Source organism: Astatotilapia calliptera, chromosome 7, assembly GCF_964374335.1.
Source record: "Astatotilapia calliptera chromosome 7, fAstCal68.1, whole genome shotgun sequence".
NCBI lineage: Eukaryota > Metazoa > Chordata > Actinopteri > Cichliformes > Cichlidae > Astatotilapia > Astatotilapia calliptera.
In genome coordinates, this window is record NC_137428.1 from 10,895,325 (window position 1) to 10,918,765 (window position 23,441).

General features: G+C 39.8%; 1 protein-coding gene and 1 long non-coding RNA gene across 3 annotated transcripts in view; one reads left to right on the plus strand and one right to left on the minus strand.

The window, feature by feature from the left end:
* The window catches only part of necab2 (N-terminal EF-hand calcium binding protein 2), a 149,198-nt gene that overhangs the window by 43,638 nt on the left and 82,119 nt on the right, over nucleotides 1–23,441 (plus strand). For both annotated transcript variants that reach the window (XM_026172965.2, XM_080303435.1), the window contains exons 3-5: nucleotides 2,163–2,271; nucleotides 5,525–5,550; nucleotides 5,746–5,843. In XM_026172965.2, the coding sequence (XP_026028750.1) occupies nucleotides 2,163–2,271; nucleotides 5,525–5,550; nucleotides 5,746–5,843 (233 nt within the window). The remainder of the gene's footprint in view (nucleotides 1–2,162; nucleotides 2,272–5,524; nucleotides 5,551–5,745; nucleotides 5,844–23,441) is intronic.
* Nucleotides 11,148–22,183, minus strand: LOC145429669 (uncharacterized). Its single transcript, XR_013909937.1, has 2 exons — nucleotides 22,043–22,183; nucleotides 11,148–11,295 (listed from the first exon to the last, which is right to left on the minus strand). It is a non-coding gene; the product is annotated as an uncharacterized LOC145429669 (long non-coding RNA).

Below are 23,441 nucleotides of genomic sequence, written 5' to 3' on the forward strand. Positions count from 1 at the left end.
AAAGAAAAACTAGCGGCAGAAGAATGAAGTAGGGAATAAAAAATAGATGCATCTTGATTTAAAATAAGAAATTCATAAACACATACTTCCCTAATCATGAAACTGAGAAATAGCAAAGGGGAATTGTGAGGCAGACTTAAGAGCCAAGAGCAGCACATTTGAATTCAAGCCTTTATAAGGCTGCAGTCCTCTTGTCCCTGAGCTTTCTCAGTACTCCGCAGTGGTCCCCATGGCTCAACCTGCTGTATCCAGTCAGCCACACTCAAGGACAAACACACTTAGAGGGCAAGGGAATTAATATTTGATATAGCTATGCATCATGTGGTGAGACAGTCAGGAATACAGGACTAGCAAGCAAAGACAGGATAGAGCCAATGCCATGAATAACCACTCCCTACTAACTAAAACAAATTTAAACTGCTGGTTGAAACAATGCTTACAGCTAATTTTACTAAGTTGCGCTGGATCAAAGTTTTATTTCATTTTTGAAACGTTCCCACAGAACTTTTTGATGACTGTAGCTGTCCGTTGCTTTTTATGCTATTCTTGTTTGTACAGTAGCATCTAATCTACTGTACAAACAGTAGATTACATGCTAATAATACCAAATGGTGGGGATAAAAGTGGCAGAAATGGATGCCTCATAAGTAATTGTGCAACCAGGAGGATGCCTTGGGACAGAGGATGGATGGATAAATGGATGGATTCATTGAAAATTCAGAAATCTTGAGCATCCTTAGCAATTTTTTTAACAAATCTTTGCAAAACTGAATATGAAGCTATTTCTTTTGCTAACAATCGATGCTATAGGCTTACCTGGGGATAAATGGTTACAAAACTGTGCCACTTTTTGTGGATAGAAAATTAAATCCTTCAATATTATATCTAGTCAGAATATTACAAAGACCAGGAGTTATCCATATTTTTTCTTCTAGACTTTGTTTTATTGGATGTTATATAAGAAGGCTAGAAATCCAGTACTGTTGAGTGCTTTGGTTATCAGTGCAGCCCCAAAAGGCCTTGGGGTTTTGAAACATAATCGCCATTGTGTGCTTACTAAAGTGCAACACAGACAGACAGCAAGGATTCATCTGAAGGTTTTTAGCAGACTGGAGTGCATGCTGGATTGATTTTACAGCAGCTCGGGAAAGGACTGAAGGCAGTCATCATGCCAAGGATGTATGAACGTGGACGTCAGTGCGGCAAAGCAAACTGGTATTAAACTGCTGCTGATTCACAGGTAGCTGATACTGTTGGGTTAACAGTATCAGAGTAATTATCAAGCAGTGATTTCATTTTTCAAATGGCAGACACAGGACTGTTTTTGACTGTTTTGAGTACAAGTTAAAGTTCTGATGAAGAGTTTGACTGGGGCTGAAGTACTGAAAAAAACGACTGAATGACTATCTCCAGGTCAGCAGAGGAGAACAGTGGTTTGATTTTGGAGATGGTTATCAGCTGAACAAAAACCATCTCTACCAGCTTCAGCTTATTGTCACAGAGATAAGCGCGGAGTCAGAATTTACAGATGGTGGTTTTTGGGCTCTGCTTTATGAATAAGAGTAACGGCAAGACTGAAAACAATCAAAAGTTAAATGTCATGCTAAGACACTGGGGGATGATATTTATATTTCACGGTGGTGCAGATTTATATAAAAAGGAAAACCCTATTCACTTCAATGCACTAAAGAAAAATGCCCCAGGATCCACTTAATCAGGACAAATTAACCTCAGGGTAATAAGCTGGGATTTTTCACTCTGGACCAAAGCATCCTCTCGGTCAAGCGACTGGCTAACCCCCGTCATCCGCAGTGCTGCAACATGTCAAACCCAGGACAAAAAAAACAATGTCACTAAAATTTAATCCGTATAACTTGGAACTATTTAAACTCTCCAGATGCCATTGGGAACAAATGTTGGTTATAAAAGAGATCCGGTGGGATGAAGGTATTATTATGCAGTATTGTAGTTTAGAGCTGTAGCAGGTTGCAGTAATGACCTGTAATTTCACTTTATCTCCTTCCATCCTCTTTAGAAGCAGCAGACAGGCTGCAGTTTATATGCTTCTTTAATCAGACACGTCCTCTTAATATTATTTAACACTGTTTTTGCAATTACAAATAAATGTCCTCATAGCTTTGATGGTGCCGTACTTCCTGCAGATGACGGGAAGCTGTCTCTGGATGAGTTCCAAGCATTCTTCTCAGATGGCACACTGAATGAAGAGGAGCTGGAGAAGCTATTTCACACCATTGACTCTGATAACACCAGGTCAGCACCATTACTGCACGCCTGTTCGTGTGCGTGTTTGCCTGCAGCATGCACCGTGCATCCATAGCAGCATGAAATAAAAATGAATACAGTAAATTTACATGTGTGTGCGTGTTTTCGTGCTCGCTTGGCCATGTTTTTTGTTTAACTTCCATCAATTATGAAAGTCCATAAGATGCACGCGAGTGCTTTCCTGCTGCACCACATCAGTTCTGCTTTTTCTTATGTGTGCATGCTTAGGTAAGATGTATATAATTTACCCTGCAGTGAGGAAATGTCACATCCACCTCTGAAAGCTCCTTTTATGCAGGCCCTTTTGGACCAGAGCCCTTTGCATTAAATGACACTTTTAAATATAAAAATGCCAAAATAATAAAAGGGAAAGAGAAACAGGAGCAGACATGAAGGGGAAGCAGCATAAAAACAGAGGAAAGTCATTGTTACCTGTTTTTACATCTTTGCCTTTCTATTCATCTCTCTCCTCAAGACATTAACCTCTTTACAGCTACTCCCAAGATGTTTTATTTTGATTCTCATTGAATCAATTTATGACCCTTCATAATCAGCCAGTCAGCTCAGAAGAAGCATGCTGACACAGTGGGATCTGAGTAATCAGAAGTCTAGCTCTGTTAATTTACACAACCTCCCAGTCCTGCAGGCCCTCAAATAAAATGAAACCAGGCAGAACAAAAGCTGACCTTTATCATTTTTGTAGAATTGAATTAGGTTTAATATACAAATCCTCCACCCTGGCTCAGGTTTTTTACATCAGCGCAATAAGTGGTCCAAGCAACAGCCCACCGTCTCTTTGACGTCAGTGACATTGCCACTTGGATATGGGCTCACTTTATCAATCTTACTTGCTGCAGAGAATGCACTCAGAAAATGCTCTACTCATTAGGGTTAAGTAGATTTGGTGGTTGCATGCCAGGCCTTAGCATCATCATGTGACAGCAGATAGGGTTATTGATTGGTCCGAATAAAAGGAGAAACTCTATAAGCATTTCCTGTGTGAAGCAAGATGTTGATGGATGCAAATGAGAGACTGAGCGTTGTTCTGCCTCCAGCTGTTCGTCTTCCTCTGTCACTCTTTTGGTCTCTTCCCATTTCTCTTTATCCTTCTTCACTATCAGGCTGTTTTCTGAGCTTTCTGTCATGCTCTTCAAGCTTTCATCCTTCTATCACTCAACTCATCAACGCTCTCTCTCCTCATCCTCTCCATCTGTCACTCATTCCCCTTCTCCTGCCCTTTCAGGCTTCAAATCTTCCCTGCACAAGTCTCAGTCAGTTTCACATGCTTTTTCCCCGTGAACCGACGAGGCAGAACGAAAACTCCTGCGGTCTTTTTTTAGAACATAATTGCACAAAATGCAGGAAGACACTCACCTGCACATCAGAGTAATTGAGTTATTCAGTTTGTTCAAAAGCACTTGAAGAAATCTGGAGTTACTCTGGTCATTATAACAAAAACATATATTTCTATTTATCTGCCTTTACCCACATGCAGTACAGTTTCATCATCAGATGGTGAGTGCGAGGGTGGACATCCTGCCAATTTTTGGTGCACCAACTGCACATGTGCCCCAAGCCGGGGACTTCAATCACCCTTCAAACAAGTATAACAGTAATAACTACTCGACTATTATGGTCCGGGTCCACAGCAGAGTATAATCAAAGCTTTACTGTTTCAGCCACCACCATGCTGTTTATTTGGTGTTAGATGTTACCAAATTTGGAAAAGAGTAAGTGGAGTCTTAATTTATCAGCTAAGATTGGATGACTACTTTTAATTAGCGCTAAGTAACAGAATTATAGTGCGTTTTACAAAAATCTTGGATGGTCTCAAACACAAAGCATGCTGTATTAAATTTAGTATTTTTCTTTGTTTTCATTCTATTTTCAGCAATTTATTTCACAAACTAGGAAGTTACTTAGTCACGTATTGGAAACTGGAAGAAGCTCTGCTTGACAAACAGTGTCATGACAAATCCAAATGACCAAAAGCATAATTTTCTGCATGTTAATGTTCAGTTAAAATAAGTACTAACAAGTCTTTTATAGGCAAATATCCCCTAAACATCCCTAAAAGGGAATAGCCAAAGTTGGTGCAGATGTCCTAAAAACCTTTTGATACAGGTTTTAAACTATTAGACCAGAACACCTCTTAATAAAAACTGAACTTGTACAGCTGATGGAGTTAAGCTTTAATATGCACAGCCTCATATCAGCGTGTTTCATTGTCTTCACGTCTTCAGTGGATGTTGTGAAATCTAAAAACAAACTGGCACTTAATAAGGTGGAATCTCAAGTACAGTGAAATTCATTACTAACTCAATAGGCGGCTGCATCACTTGCGGAGAACAACATAATTACTGGTTTACTCTCTCTTTGAAAACACACCCTGCATCTGGAACTAGCATTTGGATAGTAAACAATCTTTCGTTTCGTTTTAACCAGCAAAAATGTTGGAACAACTTTATAACACTCAGTACACAGACATCCCTAAATTCTGTTTAAGCTGCATATGCTGTGCGCAAACATGAAAATGCATTTATTGTTGGTTAAAACCAGATTTTTGGTTGCCATTACTAAAGCCCATCTGTCACAACGAAGGATCAGGATTCATCCTGGCAGAAACACTGTGTGCAAATACTTAATAAAATAAAGCAGAGCCTATTAAATGAGGCTGCTGAACAAGGCTCAACAGAACGTATGCTGTTTGAAATATTCAAATTACATTTTTTTGACTGTTTTTAACACTTCGTTTCTCATTATGTTTGTGGACTTGCTGAGCAGTGATTTATTATCACAATGAAGAGGTGGACAGATGGAGTGTTTCTGCCTATCTCCTCCACTAAGCCACAGTTCATCCGTCATCACTTGCATCTCATCCATCTTTTGGATGGATCGTCCTTCTTCCTTCATTTCCACCTTTCTTCCATCCTTTTTCTGTCCCACCCCACTTCTCTCCTGGTCAGTCAACAGCGAAAGTCTTCTTTGAAGCAGTGAAGAATTCATTGCCAAATGAGTCCCCACGCAGTGAACGGAGCGTGAATGATGGCGGTGGATTGATTCAGACTCCTGCCACAGTCTTGTTAGATCCCTCTCTGCTTGCCAAGCTCTTTTTGTATGTGTGACTGCATGCAAAACAACTTTCCTCTGTTTCTGACCCTGCTCTTCTCCATTCTTTTCCTTTCTTCCTATCTCCCTTTCCTTTCTTTCCTTCTTCTGCTCCTTTGCTATGCTGTGATAGTAATGTTGACACTAAGGAACTCTGCGGTAAGTAGACTGCTGACACACACTCACACACACAAGCACGCACTTACTTCCCTGCCACTGCCCTCATTCCCTCTCTTATCCATTATTAAAAATACTTGCCTGTTGAAATGCAAAATATTTTTTTAAATATAGGATATTAAATCAGCTACTTTGGGCTAACCATTGCAAATTATTTTATGACTCTGTGTAAAACAGACTACTTTGCTAAGCACATGGGAGATTATGAGGGAGTTCTGGCTTCTCTGGAAACGCTCAACCTTTCCATCCTCAAAGCCATGGACTTCACCAAACGGGTAAGAGGTGTGTGTGTGTGTGTGTGTGTGTGTGTGTGTGTGTGTGTGTGTGTGTGTGTGTGTGTGTGTGTGTGTGTGTGTGTGTGTGTGTGTGTGTGTCAGTGTCAAAAAGAGAGCTGGATGGTGGGTAGTAACAATATTGCAGTGACAACATGCAAGTTGATCTGAAAGAACTTTTTGAATGAATGTTCAAATGTTTATTCGATGTCACTAAATCACAACAAGAGTACAAAACCACAGTGTTAGTTTTTTTTCTGTGACATGAAGCCCATGAAAGGCTTTAGCCTTGTGGGAAGGTAAATTAAAAAAACAGTGTAAAATTGATAAATAAGTGACAACTATTAATCCTATGCGAACAAATAAAAGAAAAATGCTGTGTAACTGTGAAAAAGGCTCCACTGCTTAATTATTATTATAGTTAAATTATAAGTTAATATAAGATTTTTAAATGAGTTTTACTTACCTCTGGAACAGATCAAGTCTGGATTAAAATAAATTTGTTTCCCAAAATCTCTCGAGTAGGGGTGACGAGTACAAAGTTGATATGACTCATGCAAACAACAATCACATGGGTCATTAAATGTGTTAAGTGCAGGCTTACAACCCGGCCTCATCTTACAGTATTGCCAAGCAGTGTGTTCTTGCAATTATAGAATTTGAAACCTGAGTGCAGCAGCTGGAGGTTCCTTGGGTTGTGTTGTAGCAGACAATGGCTGACAGATGTCAGAAGATGAACACACAACTCTTCTGTGCCTGAAAAGCTGTCTACACTAATAAGTGCGCTTTTTCCAAGGGTGGAAGCTGTGTGTTTTCACATGACCATTTAAAAGTAAGGCAGTGCATATTGAGTATTTATTGATTGAGTGTCGATGTGTGTGTATTTGTTTGTTTAAAGTGTTCTGTATGCCTTATTCTCTGTGTGTGTATGTGTGTGTTGTGAAGTGTGTCAAAATAATGGTATGTCAAGTTCTTCCCGTACAGAGCCACTGGTTTCGCAGTCAACCGGTTTAGATTGTGTGCATCTTTGAGTGTATGTGTCTGCATGGCAGCTAGAGAACAGTAATGCATTATCCCAGATTCACCCATGCACTATATATAGCAGCTGCTCCAAAGCTCCAGTCTCATCCATGTCCGTGGGTTCTGCTCGTGTGTGTGTGTGTGCATGCATTAGCATGTGTGTGTGAGAGAGTTTATATCTCTATCCACCAGCAGTCTTTATCTTTCTTTCAGCTGCGGGCCATTCAGCAACCCCGAACACACACACACACACATACACACACACACACACACGTTTCCCTTCTTCCCACAGGCTAGTTTCTCTCTAATGTGCAGCCATTGTTTAATCAATCAGTGGAGTCTGTCTCATGTTTTATTGCTGTATCGCTTGTGTTCGCTCTTCTTCTCAACCTCAAGTCAACTCTCCTCTCCACTGTACTGCATGCAGACACATACATGTATACACTTTCAGTCTATTCTCTCTCTGATATCATTAGATTGCCTTTAGCGGGTAGTAAAGCTCCAACAGTGCTGTGTAGGGAGTTGACTAGCTCAAGGAGTTGAGTGGCCAAACTGAAGCTCAGACACTGCTGACAACTTAAAAATTGATGGACATGCTGAGTGTGTGTGTGTGTGTGTGTGCATGTCTTTTTAATGGCAAAGCTACCACATGCTTTGCTGCAGAGAGAGAAATGGAAATTGGAGGCCAATGTTTTGTTGTTTAAAAGCAATGTGGAGGCTGCAGCTGTCACTCAGACGTTCATTTATTTATATATTTTTTGTTGCAGCCCCCTCTGTTTTCTCTGCCTCTCAGTTCACTCTTTGTTTTTCTCAAAATCAGCTCTTTTTTTGTCAAACTAATGTGAGGTTGTGTTAATAATTTTTGTTACAGTGTGAAACAAACAAGCCAACCAGAAGGATTTTTCTAGAACCAGACATGTGGGACGTGCAGTAGAATTAGATTTGCATCTTTTTGGACATTGTTCTTTCTTTTAGCTTTTTTTGTCATAATATTTCAGGATAAGGTATATTATGAACACTGTCTTAAGGTGCAGACTGTCAATTTTAATTTGAGGGTTTAGCAACAGTAGTGCACTCACAGGTGAGGAATTGTAGCTATTGTTAAACAGAGTACCCTTTTTTTCATTTGCTCAAATGAAATTGGATAAATTCTCATAGATTTGTCATTCATTTTTTGTGTCAACAATCCTTTAAATTACATTCAATAACTGCTAGAAGTTGTGAATCTACAGACATTATCATGAGAAAAATACTTTCTGAGCCTCATATGGCATAAAATTCAAAGTGTCCAACATCTTTTACAACATCTTACAACGTACGAGGCTTTAGCACTGTGCAATCTAATTTGGCATTCATTTTTTATGCAATATTTGTGAGACAGGGTTGAAAATATATGTGAAAACTCTTTAACACCCAGAGTTGTAAAAGATTGTCTTTCAGCAACTTTACAGGGAAACCCTTGAACTGGTTTTGTGTTTGGCATTCTCAAACATTCAAAAAAAGGTCAAATGTAATTTTATCCAACTCCTGCACGAGTCTGATCTCACTTCACATCATTTGAGCAACACTTTAAATGCTTCATACCAAGTCAGTTCTGGTTTCAGCAGCAGTTTATCAGGTCCTCAGTAAATGTCTGAGTGCACTGTCTGAGTGCTAGCCCACAAGTAGGGATAAGAGCCTGTAAGTGTGGTAGTGATAGCAGCATACTGTATACAGCGTTTTTCAGCTGAAGCTTGTAAAAAGAGCTCCAGTGATGTTGATTTCTTCATTTCCTCCTGCACTTGTAGTGTAATTCAAACACCCAGCAGACTGTTTTATTTTTAATTTCATTTTAGATAAAAAAAAGCCAACAGCCACATGAAACCTGGAGTAAGACTATGCGGATGTGAGGAGGTGGAGTGGGCAGGGCTAGAAGACAGAGCGTGATATTACTTTGAGCAGAGGGCTGTAGCCTGAGTCTTGGCCTTTTAGAGCCCACTGAGAATTGATTAGCTCTCAATCTACCTCAATGAATATGGACACAGAGAAAAAAATAGTGCGGAGGTAGGCTTTGTACTTACCCACTGCACTGTACTTTAAAGCACTTGTTTGGCACCTGAAGGCGGTTCGCAGTAAGAATAAAATGGATCTCAGCTGATTATTCAGCTGAAATTTATACTCCGGCAGTATTGGCTCTGCTGTGGTGTAAAAGCCTTCTCAAGTCTTTGCAATGGAGCATAAGATAAGTAATATTAGAGTGGAGGCTAAATCACGTTACAGTGCCCAGTGTATTATCTGTATAATTTTATAGGCCATATTCTTTATGCAAAGATATAAATCACCTGAATATGTGTCCCCTGAGAAAAAGTTTGGTATCGTCAGCTGCAAATGACAGCTGGATAAACTGATACCCCATGTTTGTGTGTGTTTGTGTGTGTGTGTGTGTGTGTGTGTGTGTGTGTGTGTGTGTGTGTGTGTGTGTGTGTGTGTGTGTGTGTGTGTGTGACTCATCCTCCCAGTCTTTCTCCCTTAGGGACAAGCAATAGATTGGTAATTCATGCAGACGTGATATTTTCATTCACTTGTCACATGTAGACTTCATCACTACGATTGTCAGTTAATGGAAACAGTCACTGCTGCCCGTCTTAAGAGACTGCCAAGTTTCTGTGAATGAGCTGATCACAAAGTAATTAGTATTGATTTATAAAATGAAATCACTTCTGACCTCACATCAAATCACCCCAGGTATTAAGGGTAATTTCCCTGCTAATCCACAAAGGAGAAAAGAGCAGTTATTCAAAAGGCATAATTATCAGTAGATGGTGAGATAACTCAAGCAGCTCAAAAGACGATTAAACTGCATGATGTTTTCTGTATGCTAGCTGTTAATGTTTATTCCATACACATTTGAGGGACTTTTTTATGCATTGTAAAAAGCTTAATTTACATATATAATAGTAAGAGAAATATTTGTGCCTGTTTTAGATTAATGGTATGAGCCTTAAGTCCATATTTCCTGTGTTACGAAGGTAGTTCTTGCACCAGGTTTGATCACCACGGTGATTGTGTTTAACACGTGACCTGGTCCGGTGCATGTTATGTTCAGTTTTGGTTTAAAATTGGCCCGATCTGCCATGTTTTCACTGCATATTTTATTTGGTGTCATATACATATTTTTTCTGAAGTAATACATTTTACATGTGCAACTTATTTAGCTCAGCTAAAAAGTTACAGCAGCACAAACGCTGCATGTGTTGAGCTGGTGGTTCTTGATTCTAGTACTGCTAAGTCTCTTTTACACTTGTTTGAATTGCAGCTCATAAATCGATCAGTTACATTTTTAGGCTGTTTATCACCAAGAATATTCAGTCAGTGAAATTTATTTCACATTTATCTGGCAACAACACAGAGTGATTTAGACTATGGAAGTGCCAGAAGAGAACACACTAGCCACCTGTATTGTTTAAGTTATATAATTTAAAGTGGCAAAGGTCAAATGTGCAGAAATAACACTGAGAGCACCAAGAGTGCAGCGAGCAGTAAAAGAAACACAGCTTAAGACAATTAAATTTGGTTTTCCGATCAACTGATCATAAATTCACAACATAAAGAGGCATCTGCACCATTACTCTTGTGACTTTCAGCACCAGTGTTGCATTTGACTGTTAGATTTTTCATAATCTTTATAAATCTCTATCAGCAGTCCCTCTGATAAGGTCTCTGATTAGAGTAGGCGTAGTTCAATTGATCCATTTTGTGCAGAAGAAGAGTCAAATTGCATCAAACGCCTCGTTTTATGTGAGAGTACCCCGAGCTTGAAGTGGAAAAATCCGAGCTAACAAAGAAAGCTGATCATGCCTGGCTTCTCTGAAGGAGCTTTAAGGTTTTGACGAGCCAGCTAACACAAAGAAGTCCTGCTATGTTGAATTTCCTTTGTAGCATGCCTCTCTAGTCTTCGGCATAATATCTCTTACCTGCCTGTGTGACACCAGTTAATGGGACTGTCAGGTTTTTTAATGATCTGTGGTTTCTTTTATAAATCTTTTGCTATTCTTTCTTTGTGCTTTCTCAAGTTTTTTTTCCCAATCTTCATCTGTCTTGTGGTCTGTGTGAGTTTATTTTCAGTCTGCCTTTCAGGTTACTTGCTTTTTTTATTTTGAAGGTTGGCTCCTTTTTCCCATTTTTACTTCCCGCCGTTGTTCTTTTCCCCACTCTCATTAGTGTCGTAGTTCACCTGTTGCTCTCCTTCATGTTGTTTGTTTTCTTCTGCTGCCTCCTGATTTTTTTTTTTGGATCGTTCCTGCTTGATTTTTGGATCGTATTAGTTCAGTGGGCTTTCTTCTCTCATTGCGCAGCACCTTTATTGTTAAGTCCTTTTAAAGTTCCTTGGTTTGTTTGTTTGTTTGTTTTTTCCCCATCCATCTGCTGTTTCCTGTTGTCTGCATACTGGGTCCTCCTGTGAGAAATAATAAACAAATTGTGACAGAGACACAATGGAGATATTCTCTGCTACAGCGAATCAAAATGATAATCCTATTATCAGAGGATGACTGCAGTCATTTATGAGCCAACTTACACAAGTGATGTTAATCCAATTCTTTTTATTTTTAACTCAGTGTAACACAATTGTTTTTAGTAAATTTATTGTTAAAATATATCACAATGCAAACGCTCACATATCACATTAGTCCCTAGCAGATTTTCTTGGAAATGCACGCACAGTTCACGAGTCCAAGACTGTCCCTTTGCATGATTAATACTTTTAACACGAGGAGAAAAATTAGTTGATTGTCCAGTTCAGCATATTCTTGTGTCTTACATACAATTATTTATTCATTTGTTCAAATTTAGAGAAAGCTACATGATAGAGATGTTGCTAGTTTTTTTTTTAAGTAGGTTTCTAACAGAGGGTAAAGTCCACAAAACTTATATTACACTGAATTTTTCGAACTTTTTAATTATCCTGGCAGTAAAGAAATAAAGGCGTCAGCTGTTGTCCTGCTGTGGCTCATGTCAGCATGGCATCACCTCAAGTGTTCTTTCAAGTTACTATGGTGACAATTGCCATGGAGGCTGGATACTTTAGGGACAGTTGTCATGGATACAGGTTGAGTTGATGTCAGTCTACATGGAGCCAGCTTGTTAGGACAAAAGCTTGGCCCGTTATGTTTTGTGTTCGCAGGCAGATAGAACCAAGGAGTGTGGGCCCTGTTTGGTTTCATACTTTTCTGTGGTCTCTTTGGCAAAACTCGATTTAAAGAGTAAGGCCCCAATTTTGTGAACAACAACAAAGATGCACCCGTCCAAGTATTACAAGCAGGGGGGAAAACTGTAAGAGAGAACTTTGCAGAAGGTCTGCCTTCATGTTTGTTGCTAAACTCTTTTTCAGATTCCCCGGTGACGACTGCAACTACCATGCAGTCCACAGGGATAACCCAAAATGTGTTGAAATGCCTCAAATCCAGGATTCTTTGAACTATTCATCTTGTTTTCTATTTTTCCTGAAAGCCTTTATGGCACTATCAGAGTCAGAAGTGGTTCCAGAAAACTATTTTAATTGGCTTTCTGTCCAGCAGGTGGAGATAAGTAACATCCTCTCCCATGAGGTGTGTGTGTGTGTGTGTGTGTGTGTGTGTGTGTGTGTGTGTGTGTGTGTGTGTGTGTGTGTGTGTGTGTGTGTGTGTGTGTGTGTGTGTGTGTGGTAGCTGATAAGCGCTGAAGCAGACAACCGAAATAAGAGGAATGTTTCGTCATATCTCCTGACCATACATGCTGTGTTTAATGAGCCACTCTCTTTAGCTTTCAGGCTTTTATTGAGCCAGCCAACACAACTCTGTAGGAGCAGATTCATACATGTAGTTTTTCCTGCAGTTAAAATCTTGTTAGGGCAGATTTTTAAATGATCTGCTCAAGAAATTGTTTCCATCCGACTCCTCCTCCCCATCTTTTCTCCTCTGTGCCTTTTTTCCCTCTCGTGTTCTCCTCTTTCATCTATGCTCCATTGTCTTCTTCCACCCCCAAACCTTTGCTGCCTTTCCCCACACCTGATCCTGTTCATCCTCTCTTTTCTTCATGAAGATTAAGGTGAAGCGGATCACGGGGGAGCGGGAGGCATTTTGGTCTGTGCACAATAATGCCTGAACAGGGTGAGGAGAGTAGAGAGAGAGGTGGAAGATGGATGAAGAAGAATGGGGAGACAAGAAAGGGAAGGGAACAAGGAAGAAAGCTGAAGAGATGGAATGAGGAGAATGGGTGTGGTGAGAGTGTGACAAGAAGTGTAGATGTGTGAATGAATGGGGGGGGAAAATGAAGGTTGTAAAACAGGGGTCTCAAACTTAAATGAGCTGTGGGCAACTGCTGGCACTGTCATCTCATTGGAGGGCCGCTTTAGTGTTCAAGTAGTACAAAAAAAACCCCCACCCACAAATATTTCCAAAAATGTAGTGTTTTGTTTTTGAAAAAATTCTAATAATACATAACTAGACAAAACCGCAAACATGAATGCATTTTATTCTCACTCTTAACTAACTGAAGCCTTTCAGTGAACTACCAAATAAACAAATTGAGACTCTCTTTCTAGTATTTAACTAAATAAAATGCAGACATAAGTGAACACATTAGTTTTTGACTTCTAGTGAAACTTGCTTTCTTTACAAATAACTCTCTCACTGAACTAACAGCCAATCCCTCAACATGTTTGTACTCTCTGCTCATATTGCCTTCATTTTAAAACATGTTTTGCTTTTCAAAGAACTTATTTTCACATTGCACTGAACAACAAACAAAACCTCCCTAACAAAAAAAGTAACTTCAAGGGCCAAATTGCATTATATTTCCTCACGTCAATACACAGGTCACAAGGACAGTTGACGTGTGCTGGAAGTGGCCCCCGGGCCACGTGTTTGAGACCCCTGTTGTAAAACATGCCATGTGGCTCGCTGTGTACGTATGAGAGCATTCTTGGTGGTTTGTGCAGCATTCGTGCCTTATTCATAAGGATTTAATGTGGGTTTATGATGAAAATATTAATACACAGTACAATAATGTTGAAAGGTAGAAGTGGAGTGTTTCGTTGAAGCGGAGCCTATGGTCTTGAACTTTTAGCCTTGTGTAATTTTCTGTTCTGTGAAGCTTTAAAAACGGGCAAATGACCGTAAAAGGTTTTCAGCCAAGTCAAAAATATAACTGAATATATGAATAAATAATTGCTTTGTGAAATAATTACATAAAATTAAAGTTTAATTTTAAAACCACTTAGTTGGTTCATTTAGAAAAAAAACAACCCACTCTTGTTTTCTAGTCCAATTTCCAACTGCTGACATACCATACGTCTAATAAATTATTTTAATTGACCAAACTAAATTTAGAAATACAGCATGCTGGTAGTAAAGTGAAGAAAATTAATAAAACTTGTGAATTTGGAGGTAAAGCTAAAATTCTTAATTCATGTTCTTAGATTTACTACTAAATGAAAGGACTTGCTGGTTTTTAATCCATTCTTTTGAACACATAATGACAACAGCTGAGTTTGGTTGTGCTGGAGATAGCTTCCTGTTAAAAGGGAGTTCCTCTTCCCCACCATTGCCAAGTGCTTGTTCATAAGGGAAAGCATTTTGGCACCTGTATATGAGCTACAGAGCCTCTGCTAATAGCATTAAGTGAAGGGGATATAGATGTTGGTTGTGGGGTCATGGCACTTAGCTGCCTTAAGCACTCTAAAGCTGACACATTTCCTTCAAATAAAGAACTGCACTTCTAAAGGTTTAGCTACAGAAATACCACACAGAGACCTTGTGCTGCTTCTCTTTTCTCCTCAATGTTCTGATGAGAGAGTATTGATACCGGATACAAACCTTTTCATGTTGACCTGACTCTCAAAACTAACGTCTAGTACCATCAGAAACATCATCAGGGAAAAAAAACAGGCCTAGCAGAGCAATCTCAGCTGCAGAGCTTTTCCCCACTATTCTTGATCTAAATAATTGAAAAGAAGGGAAAGGTCCTTCCAGTTTTCTGCTCCCTTTTATTATAGAGTTGAGCTTAAGTGAAACTAGAAGCAAACTTACACTCTTATTTATTATAAAAAACTGAATTATTTAGTAAATGTTTAAACATGTTTGCTGCATTTCTTTAGCCCAGACTGAAATGTTATGGGAAACTAATGAATGCATCGTCATTAAGGTTGATATAGTCTACTCTAAGCATCCTGAAGGATAACACCTAGATGGATTGGCACCAATTTTTTGTGTATAGCCGAAGTTTTAATTTCACAATAAGATGAATTCCATAAAATATGTTACATATATTCAACTCACACCAGTCATCACTCATCCTAATTATAAATCTTAAATATATAACAGCCCCCCTACAAAAACAACTCTTTCTCTCCAAGGATGAAGGGAGAGATAGAGTCAGACTCAGAGTGGGGCTGTACCTCAAACCTAAAATCAGTAATCAGTTGGTGAATCCTTTGGCTGGAAAAAGGTGGCAAGTAATACAAGGCCCTCAGCCTCCGTAGTTTCAAGTTTTACTAAATGCACTGAAAAAATTTTTAAGTTGTGATTCCTTTTATGGACAAAAAACGAGGATAAAGTAGGCTATCCAGTAAAAGAAATGTTTTAATCTTAATCTTCAAAGAAAGGGTGTCTGCCTCCCAAACCCAAATTTGGAGTTGGTTCCACAGAGGAGCACCCTGAGAGCTGCAGGCATTGCCTCCAGTTTTACTTTTGGTAACTCTTGGAGCTACAAAGCAAGCCTGCAGTCTAAGAATAAAGAGCTCTGCTGCAATTTTCTGGTGCTATGAGGTCATGAAGGGCTTTGAATGTGTCCAGTCAAAAGAAGTTAGCTTTCTTTCAAGCTCCTGTGAGCAGTCACACTGCAACATTTTGTATCAGCTGCAGGCTACAATACTGGGACATCCTGATAATGAAGAATTACAATAGTCCAGCCTTCAAGTAAGACATCCGAGGGTTAGTTTTCCATCCAGTGTGATGAACTATACCAACATGATCAAATTTTTTTTTAAATATTTTGTTTCCTGACCATTGTCCCTGCCAAACTTACAGGGAACATTGTTTATCTATTTTCTGATGTTCAGATTCTAACATGTTCAGTATGGTAGTACAGTTGTGAGCATGTTGGCATTTAGCTCATGGCACAGCTGTGCCTCGGTGTAGTTTCAGAGAAATCTTGGCATGGATGGACTATTTTTTTAGATGCCAACGTTCACATTTTGGACAGAGAGGACAGATGGTTTGAAAGAGGAGTGAAAGAAGGCAATTAGGTCCACTGTGAGCGACCATCTTTGAACAGAGGCGGTGGTTTACGACACCAACTGTCTGCCATCTATAATCCAGTTTTGAGATCCCTTCCCAGACGCCTTAACGCCCACTCACATCCTGGGCCATCTGACCTCAGGAAATCACATGATAGGGTGGGGCCAGGTTTCACAATGAGCTCACCCGAAACCCTGGCTGATTGTGACCCACACCCGCTTTCACACCTTGGCTCATGTGATTAGGTAGAGGATCATCGGGTGGTCCTTTGTCCCTCTTTGGGGGGAAACACTCACTAGGTTTAAATCTGGGACTCTCCACCATTTGACCCTTAGAACTGAAGAAGCTTCTCGGATGAGAGGTGAAACGTCTTCAAGCAACTCAAAGAAGTGCAGACGCTTTTCTTTCCAAGCTCCTTAGACTACGATGACCAGGATGACTGAGAACCTTCACAGACATACAGCTCTTTGTCTTACAGTCTTTATTTTATGAAATAAATAATATATACAATATATTTCTTAACAATAGTATCCTGCTGTGTTTTATTGTACTTTTTATTATTATTATTAACCTTTATTTAACCAGGAAAAGTCCCATTGAGATTAAAAACCTCTTTTGCAAGGGAGTCCTGGCCAAGAGGCGACAACACGTTGAAATTACAAAGTTACATACATATTATAAATAACAATTACATTTTAAAAACATTTTTCTCTGGCTCTCTCAATCTGGACTTAAAAGCATTTAATGAAATAAGATCTGCTATCTTCCAGTCTTTTTGCATCATGTTCCATGTGAAAGGGGCAGCATAAGTAAAAGCCCTCTTTCCCAGTTCAGTTCTGGCAAATGGAACATTGAGCAATAAAAGATCGCTTGAACGCAGGCTGTAAGAAACAGTACTTCTCCGTGTGAGCAGATCGCAAATGTAGGTGGGCATTTGTCCAAGCAGGGCCTTATAAATAAAGATGCACCAGTGAGCAAACCTCCTGGAGGACAACGAAGGCCATCCCACTCGAGCGTACAGATCACAACAATGGGTCAAGGCCCTACAGTTTGTAATAAACCGTAAGGAGGCATGATAAACTGAGTCAATCTTATGAAGACACTGGGCTGAAGCATTCATGTACAGCAGATCACCATAATCTAAAACAGATAAAAATGTAGCATTTACAAGACGCTTTTTTGTCTCAAAAGAAAAGCAAAATTTGTTTCGAAAGAAGAATCCCAATTTTAGTTTGAGTTTTTTCACAAGATTGTCTATGTGAGGTTTAAAGGTCAGAGAATCATCAATTAAAAAGCCAAGATATTTATACGTATGCACCACTTCTATGAGGTTTCCCTCAAGAGTGGACACCAAGGGGACAGTTTGAGGAAATCTCTTCATGTTTGAGAACAACATTAGCTTTGTCTTTTCAGCATTGAGAACCAATTTCAGCTCCAGAAGTGTGTGCTGAACCACGTCAAAAGCTTTCTGCAACGATTCTATTGCCTTTTCAAAGTTTGAGCCAAAGGAATAAATAACTGTGTCATCAGCATAAAAATGCATACTAGCATTGGACACATTTTGTCCCAAGTCATTTATATACATGATGAACAGCAGAGGTCCTAAAATTGAACCCTGTGGCACCCCAGTGTGAATATTCAAAAGTTCTGAGCACAGATTTTCACATTTAATGCATTGAGTCCTGTCACTCAAATAATTAGTAAACCAGGAGACAACATGTCTAGACAGCCCCAAAGAAATAAGCCTATGCTTTAAAATGGCGTGATCCACAGTGTCGAAAGCTTTTGACAGGTCAATAAAGAGAGAAGCACAGTGCTGTTTTTTATCAAGAGCAACAAGTATGTCATTTATCACTTTTGTGGCAGCTGTAACAGCACTATGCTGTTTTCTGAACCCAGATTGTAGTTTTGAAAGAACTTCATTAGAGTACAAGAACTCTTTTAATTGCTCACTGACGAGAGACTCAAGGACTTTTGCCAAAACACACAAGTTTGATATTGGCCTGTAATTAGTCAAAATGGCCGGGTCGCCTCCTTTTAATATTGGCGTAACAAAAGCAGACTTCCAAACAAGTGGAATTTCTTTATTTTGGATTGAAAGATTAAAAAGGATCGTAAGAGGTTGTGCAATGTAATCAGCTGCTATTTTCAGAAAATAGGGCTCTATTAAGTCTGGCCCTGGGGGTTTCCTGTGATCTAAGGCTTTAAGAGCTTTATGCACTTCCTGGACAGAAAAAGGAGAAAAATCAAAAAGCTCCCCAATATATGTTTGGGGTTCTGTGCAGGGAATCATGGGGGCTGCTCCAACAGAGTTAAATAAAAAACCAGTAGCTACAAAGTGCTTGTTAAAGCTGTTTAAGACCTCAGTTCTGTCATAAACTGGGACAGAATCTTTTAAAATAAATTTTGGAAGAGCCTGTGATATTTTATTTATAGATAAGGACTTAATTACTTTCCAAAATTTCTGAGGGTTATTGAGGTTTTCTGTAGTAACAGATAAATAATATTCTGACTTAGCCTTCTTGATAAGTGTCGTGCATTTGTTTCTTAATTTCCTGAAGTCTAACCAGTCAGTCAGGGAATCGTTTTTCCTAGCTTTTGCCCATGCCACGTTACGCTGATGGATGGACTCTGATAATTCCGATGAGAACCAAGGGTTCTCCCGTCCCTTGACCCTAAATTTTTTGGCAGGTGCATGCTTATTTAAAATCTTCATAAAAATTTCTTTAAAATAAGCCCAAGCCAGATGGATGTCTGGTATCAGACTCAAGTTTTCCCAATTTACCATAGACAAGTCATAATGAAACACTTGCTCATTAAATATTTTAAAATTTCTTTTACAGATGATACGCGGTTTACATTTAGGGATTTTAGTGTTCCTACAAGTAGCAACTACACAATGATCGCTTAAATCATTACAGAACACGCCTAGAGACAGAAACTTATGAGGGACATTTGTTAGAATTAGGTCAATCAAAGTAGATTTGTCAGGACTCTTTATATTTGGCCTTGTAGGTAGGTTGACTAACTGGCTAAGATTAACAGAGTCACAGAAGGATTTAAATTCATCAGAAGCTATATTCAGCCAGTCCCAGTTCAAGTCTCCGGCCAATAGAAGTTCGTTATATTTTAATTTGGACAGAAGATGCTTTAGAGATAATAAAGTTTCCTTTACAGCAGACGGAGGCCTATAGCACCCAACAACTGTTATAGAAAGAGACTTTACTATTTTAATATCCAAAGCCAAGAATTCCATTTGTTTAGGAATAGATACAGATAAAACAATGGATACTTCATATCTTGATTTAACATAAATTGCTACGCCTCCACCTTTCCTAGGCCTATCTGTGCGATAAAGATTGTATCCCGTTATGTTGATGTCATCATCTGTAATAGATTTGGACAACCAAGTTTCGGAGATAATCACAATATCCGCGTTTGTCGATTTCGCCCAAATTCTGACCAAGTCCATCTTGTGTAATAAGCTGCGTACATTTAGATGAACACATTTTAACCCTGGCTGAGATTTAAAATCGGCAGGGGTCTGGACACTTTTCAATTCAGGTCCAGGATTTGGTTGCACATCTCCGGATATAAGTAAAAGTAAAACAATCATCATTAACCTTCGTTTTATATTACATTTAAAAGCATTTTCGTACTTTGCAGATGTTAACGACAAATACTGCTTTTTCTTAAGTGAAAGTGAAAGATTATACAGAACAAGGGAACCTTGTAATTTGGGTAATACTTCATATCGATTTAAGCTAGCAACCAGAGCCAGATGAATCGTTGGTGACTCCAGGTGCACTGCTACAGTTGACCTAGTGCCACTAAAATAAGTTTCACCCATACTCAGCTCATATTTTGCAGTTCTCACCCAAGGAGCACCGCAATGTCCCAAGTCCCAAACCACGAATACACACAATAAAGCTTCGATAAGTGTCCTCGTCTTCATAATGATAGCCCAGAGTCCAAAATGGGGGTGAATACAAAAAGCTCCAACCTATTAGCTCCGAATCCGAGCAGAGGTGGACTAAGCAATCCGGGGATCAGATGGAGGTGCGTCGTGGCAGACTCCAGCCCAGCCTGTTAGCTGCGTGTCCGGACAGTGTAGCAGTTTCCAGCCTGTTAACTCTGCGTCCAGGCAGTATAGCAGGCTCCGTCCTGTTAGCTCCGAGTCCGGGCGGTGTAGCAGACTCCGGCTTCGTTTGCTTCAAAATATGGACAATGTAGCCGGCTCCGGCCTGCCAGCTCCAAGTCCGGGGAATGCAGCGGGCTCCAGGCCTGATTAGCTCCGAGTCTGGGGGACACAACAAGCCCCGACCTGCTAGCTCCAAGTCTAGTAGACGCAGTAGGCACCGGCAGGCTCCGGCCCGTCAATCCAGAGTCCAGGTGGAGGCGGACACGGTAGACACAGGTTTGCCTACCCAGAGTCAGTATTTAGACCGGCCCGCTTTGTCCAAAGCCCTATTTCAGTCCAGAGGGAGACGCTACACCGAGAGTTTACGTGTCGCCATCTTGGATAGCAAGATTACTTACACACAGCTAACAAAGTGCCAGTTGGTTTTGAACTTTCAGACTCTGCATCCCTTTCATTTTCATCACTAAAAGCAGCTTCTACAGTAGTAGCCATAGTTCACTCCATCACCCATTTTTCTACCAAACAATACTGTAGATGGAATAATTCCTTGCCTTGAGGCAACTTCAGATGGATCAAATCAGCTGCTGTGTTATTGTATTAGCTTTATATATGTGTTTTTATATGTACCTGTACCTGCCTGTCTCCTGTCAAAGTGCTGCAGGTCTCTACAAAGTGGAGGTGGACATGTGACTGACAAATCTACAAAGTGTACTGCTGACTGAATAGGATGTGAATAATTTGTGTGTGAGATTGTGAGTGTATGTAAGAGAGGGAGGGAGAGGCAGAACTGGCAGTGTTTGTGTGTGTGTGTGTTGTTTTGTCGGTATGTTGACTGATGAGGTTACACCCAACGCATGAATAATGCAGAGGACTGTGGGAGTGGGAAAAGGAGAGGAAAAAATGGAGAGATGGATGGATAATTGGGTGAAAGGAGTAGGGAGAGACATCGAACCCCACTCAGTGATTTAATCCAGATTTGACTGAATGAGAAATTAAAACACACAAATGAAACAGAAAGCTCAACACAGCACGCGGTGCATTCCTCTTGTCGCTCCATCCCTTTTATTCCCTTCTCTTCTGCATCTCTTTTTTCCCATCCCCCTTCCTATCCTCCTCCTGTTTCTCCCCGCCTTCGACCTCCATCCTCCTCCTCGCCTTCATTTTTTCCCATCTCTCTCTCTCTCTGTGGGCCTGTGATGCTGGCATGCTATCTGAAGAGTGTGTATGATTCTGATGCCTGTTTGTGAGCTTGCCTTCTGTTTAGAAACAAACTCAGGCATGCTGCCTCCTGTTAACCACTTCCACACTTCCAGAAGTCACTTCCACCAGTCAGATCTCTCCAATAGACCAAATGTTGATGTATTATCTTTTGCTTTTTATAGCTTTCCTCAGTCCTGACTGCAAAAACAAATATGTCATGGTTATGTGTCTATGTTTTAATTAATACGGATAATTGTAATGGTGTACAAGTTTCCCTGTAGGTTTCTGGTTGTGGAAAAATGATCAGTTTCTGGTGAGATCTGGTCATTGACTTGCAGCTACATTCTCTTTAGATCTGCTTTCCATTGCTCACATGTAGTTAAATAAAGGGAAACTACTTACTGCCTTAAAAAATGGTGCCTCAATGATTTGAGTGACATCCAACCACCAAAAAATATATATTTTTAACTGGAACAAATGCATCAAAAAATTGTGATAAAAAATAAACAGTAATTATGGGGACCATTAGATTATCTCTCTTGGTTGTCCACTGTTTTGCTGGAGCGGCGCCACTATGGCTGTTTTACCTCATTTGGGAATGACAGTCCTCCTGGCAGTGTCCACAAAATGCCTTACACACTGGCTTTTTACCCATCTGCCAGCTTCCTGTCCCTCTGAAACAGCTCTTAGTTTTCAAAGCTCTGTAAAAAATTCAGCTGAGGCTTCCCATGTGTTGGTTTCAAGGTTTGTTCGTGCTCATGTGTCCACTCTGCTGCTGAAAAAAGCAAAAAACAAAAACAGTGTGATGTGCCAAGAACTACAGTTCCTCCAAAGGCCACTAGAGTCAGGCTCCAAATCAAGTCAACCCCATAGATTGTCATAGACTGTTAAAATGCCCAACTTCATTGATAAAATCACCATGCTTATAACCTGGTTACAACAATAATTACAATTTTTACAGCTAATTTCACAACATGGTTCCTATATAGCCTAATCTTTGTGATACTGGTGCATTTTAAGTATTTCTAATAGAATTATCTGCCGTGTGGTGCAAACTGTCCAAGAAGTTTATAATCTTGTTTCAGTGGGTCAGACTCAAGTATTTTAATGATTATATTGCTTAGTGCCAGTTAGCAGGGTCTGATGCTACATGTTTCAGTCAATGGGTGCAGCTTGCTTACTAAGCTTGCTAGCCTTAGCTCAAAACCTAGCACTCGCTTGTCACTTCTGGCTTGAAAACAAAAAAGGTCGCCTTAAAGCTGAAAGGCCACAAAATGTGGCAAAGCCATTGAATTATATTATGGTGATTACACCCATCTTTTATATACAGTCTATGGTTTACATAGGTGAGATTGTTCACATCCTTAAATTCTGAATAGCACCAAATCACAACAACAGTTGCCTCAAGGCACTTTATATTGTATGGTAAAGAGCCTACATTAATAGAGAGAAAATCCCAACAATTAAATGAGCCCTTATGAACCAGCACTTTGGGAAAGTGGGAAGAAAAAACTCCCTTTTAACGAGAAAAAACTTCCAGCAGAAGCAGGCTCAGAGAATAAGAGCTGTCTGCTGTCGACCGGTTGGGGGTGAGAGGAGGGATACAGGACAGACGACACACTGTGACAGAGAGCTACATCCTCAGGTGAATCCCTGCTTGCAATTCCACTTAGAGACTTAAGTTTAAAGGAATTGGTAACCTCTTCTAAAACCCTTTTAAAATACATTTTTATAGCCTTGTGTTGATGTGATTCTGTTCTGGTTATTTTCTGTTACTTGCTTATTGCGTATCACTAGTCTTAATATCCTTTGTAGAGGAAAAGTATAGGGTTTTTTTTCAATCTCTATATTGTGTTTTTCAATTTCCATACTTTGCATATTACTAACCCAGGAGAGTCCTGAGAGGAGGACTGTGTATACAGAATATTTCAGACTGCTTGGGAGCCTGCAATGTCCATATCTGACTGCCGTATTGCAGTATGATCA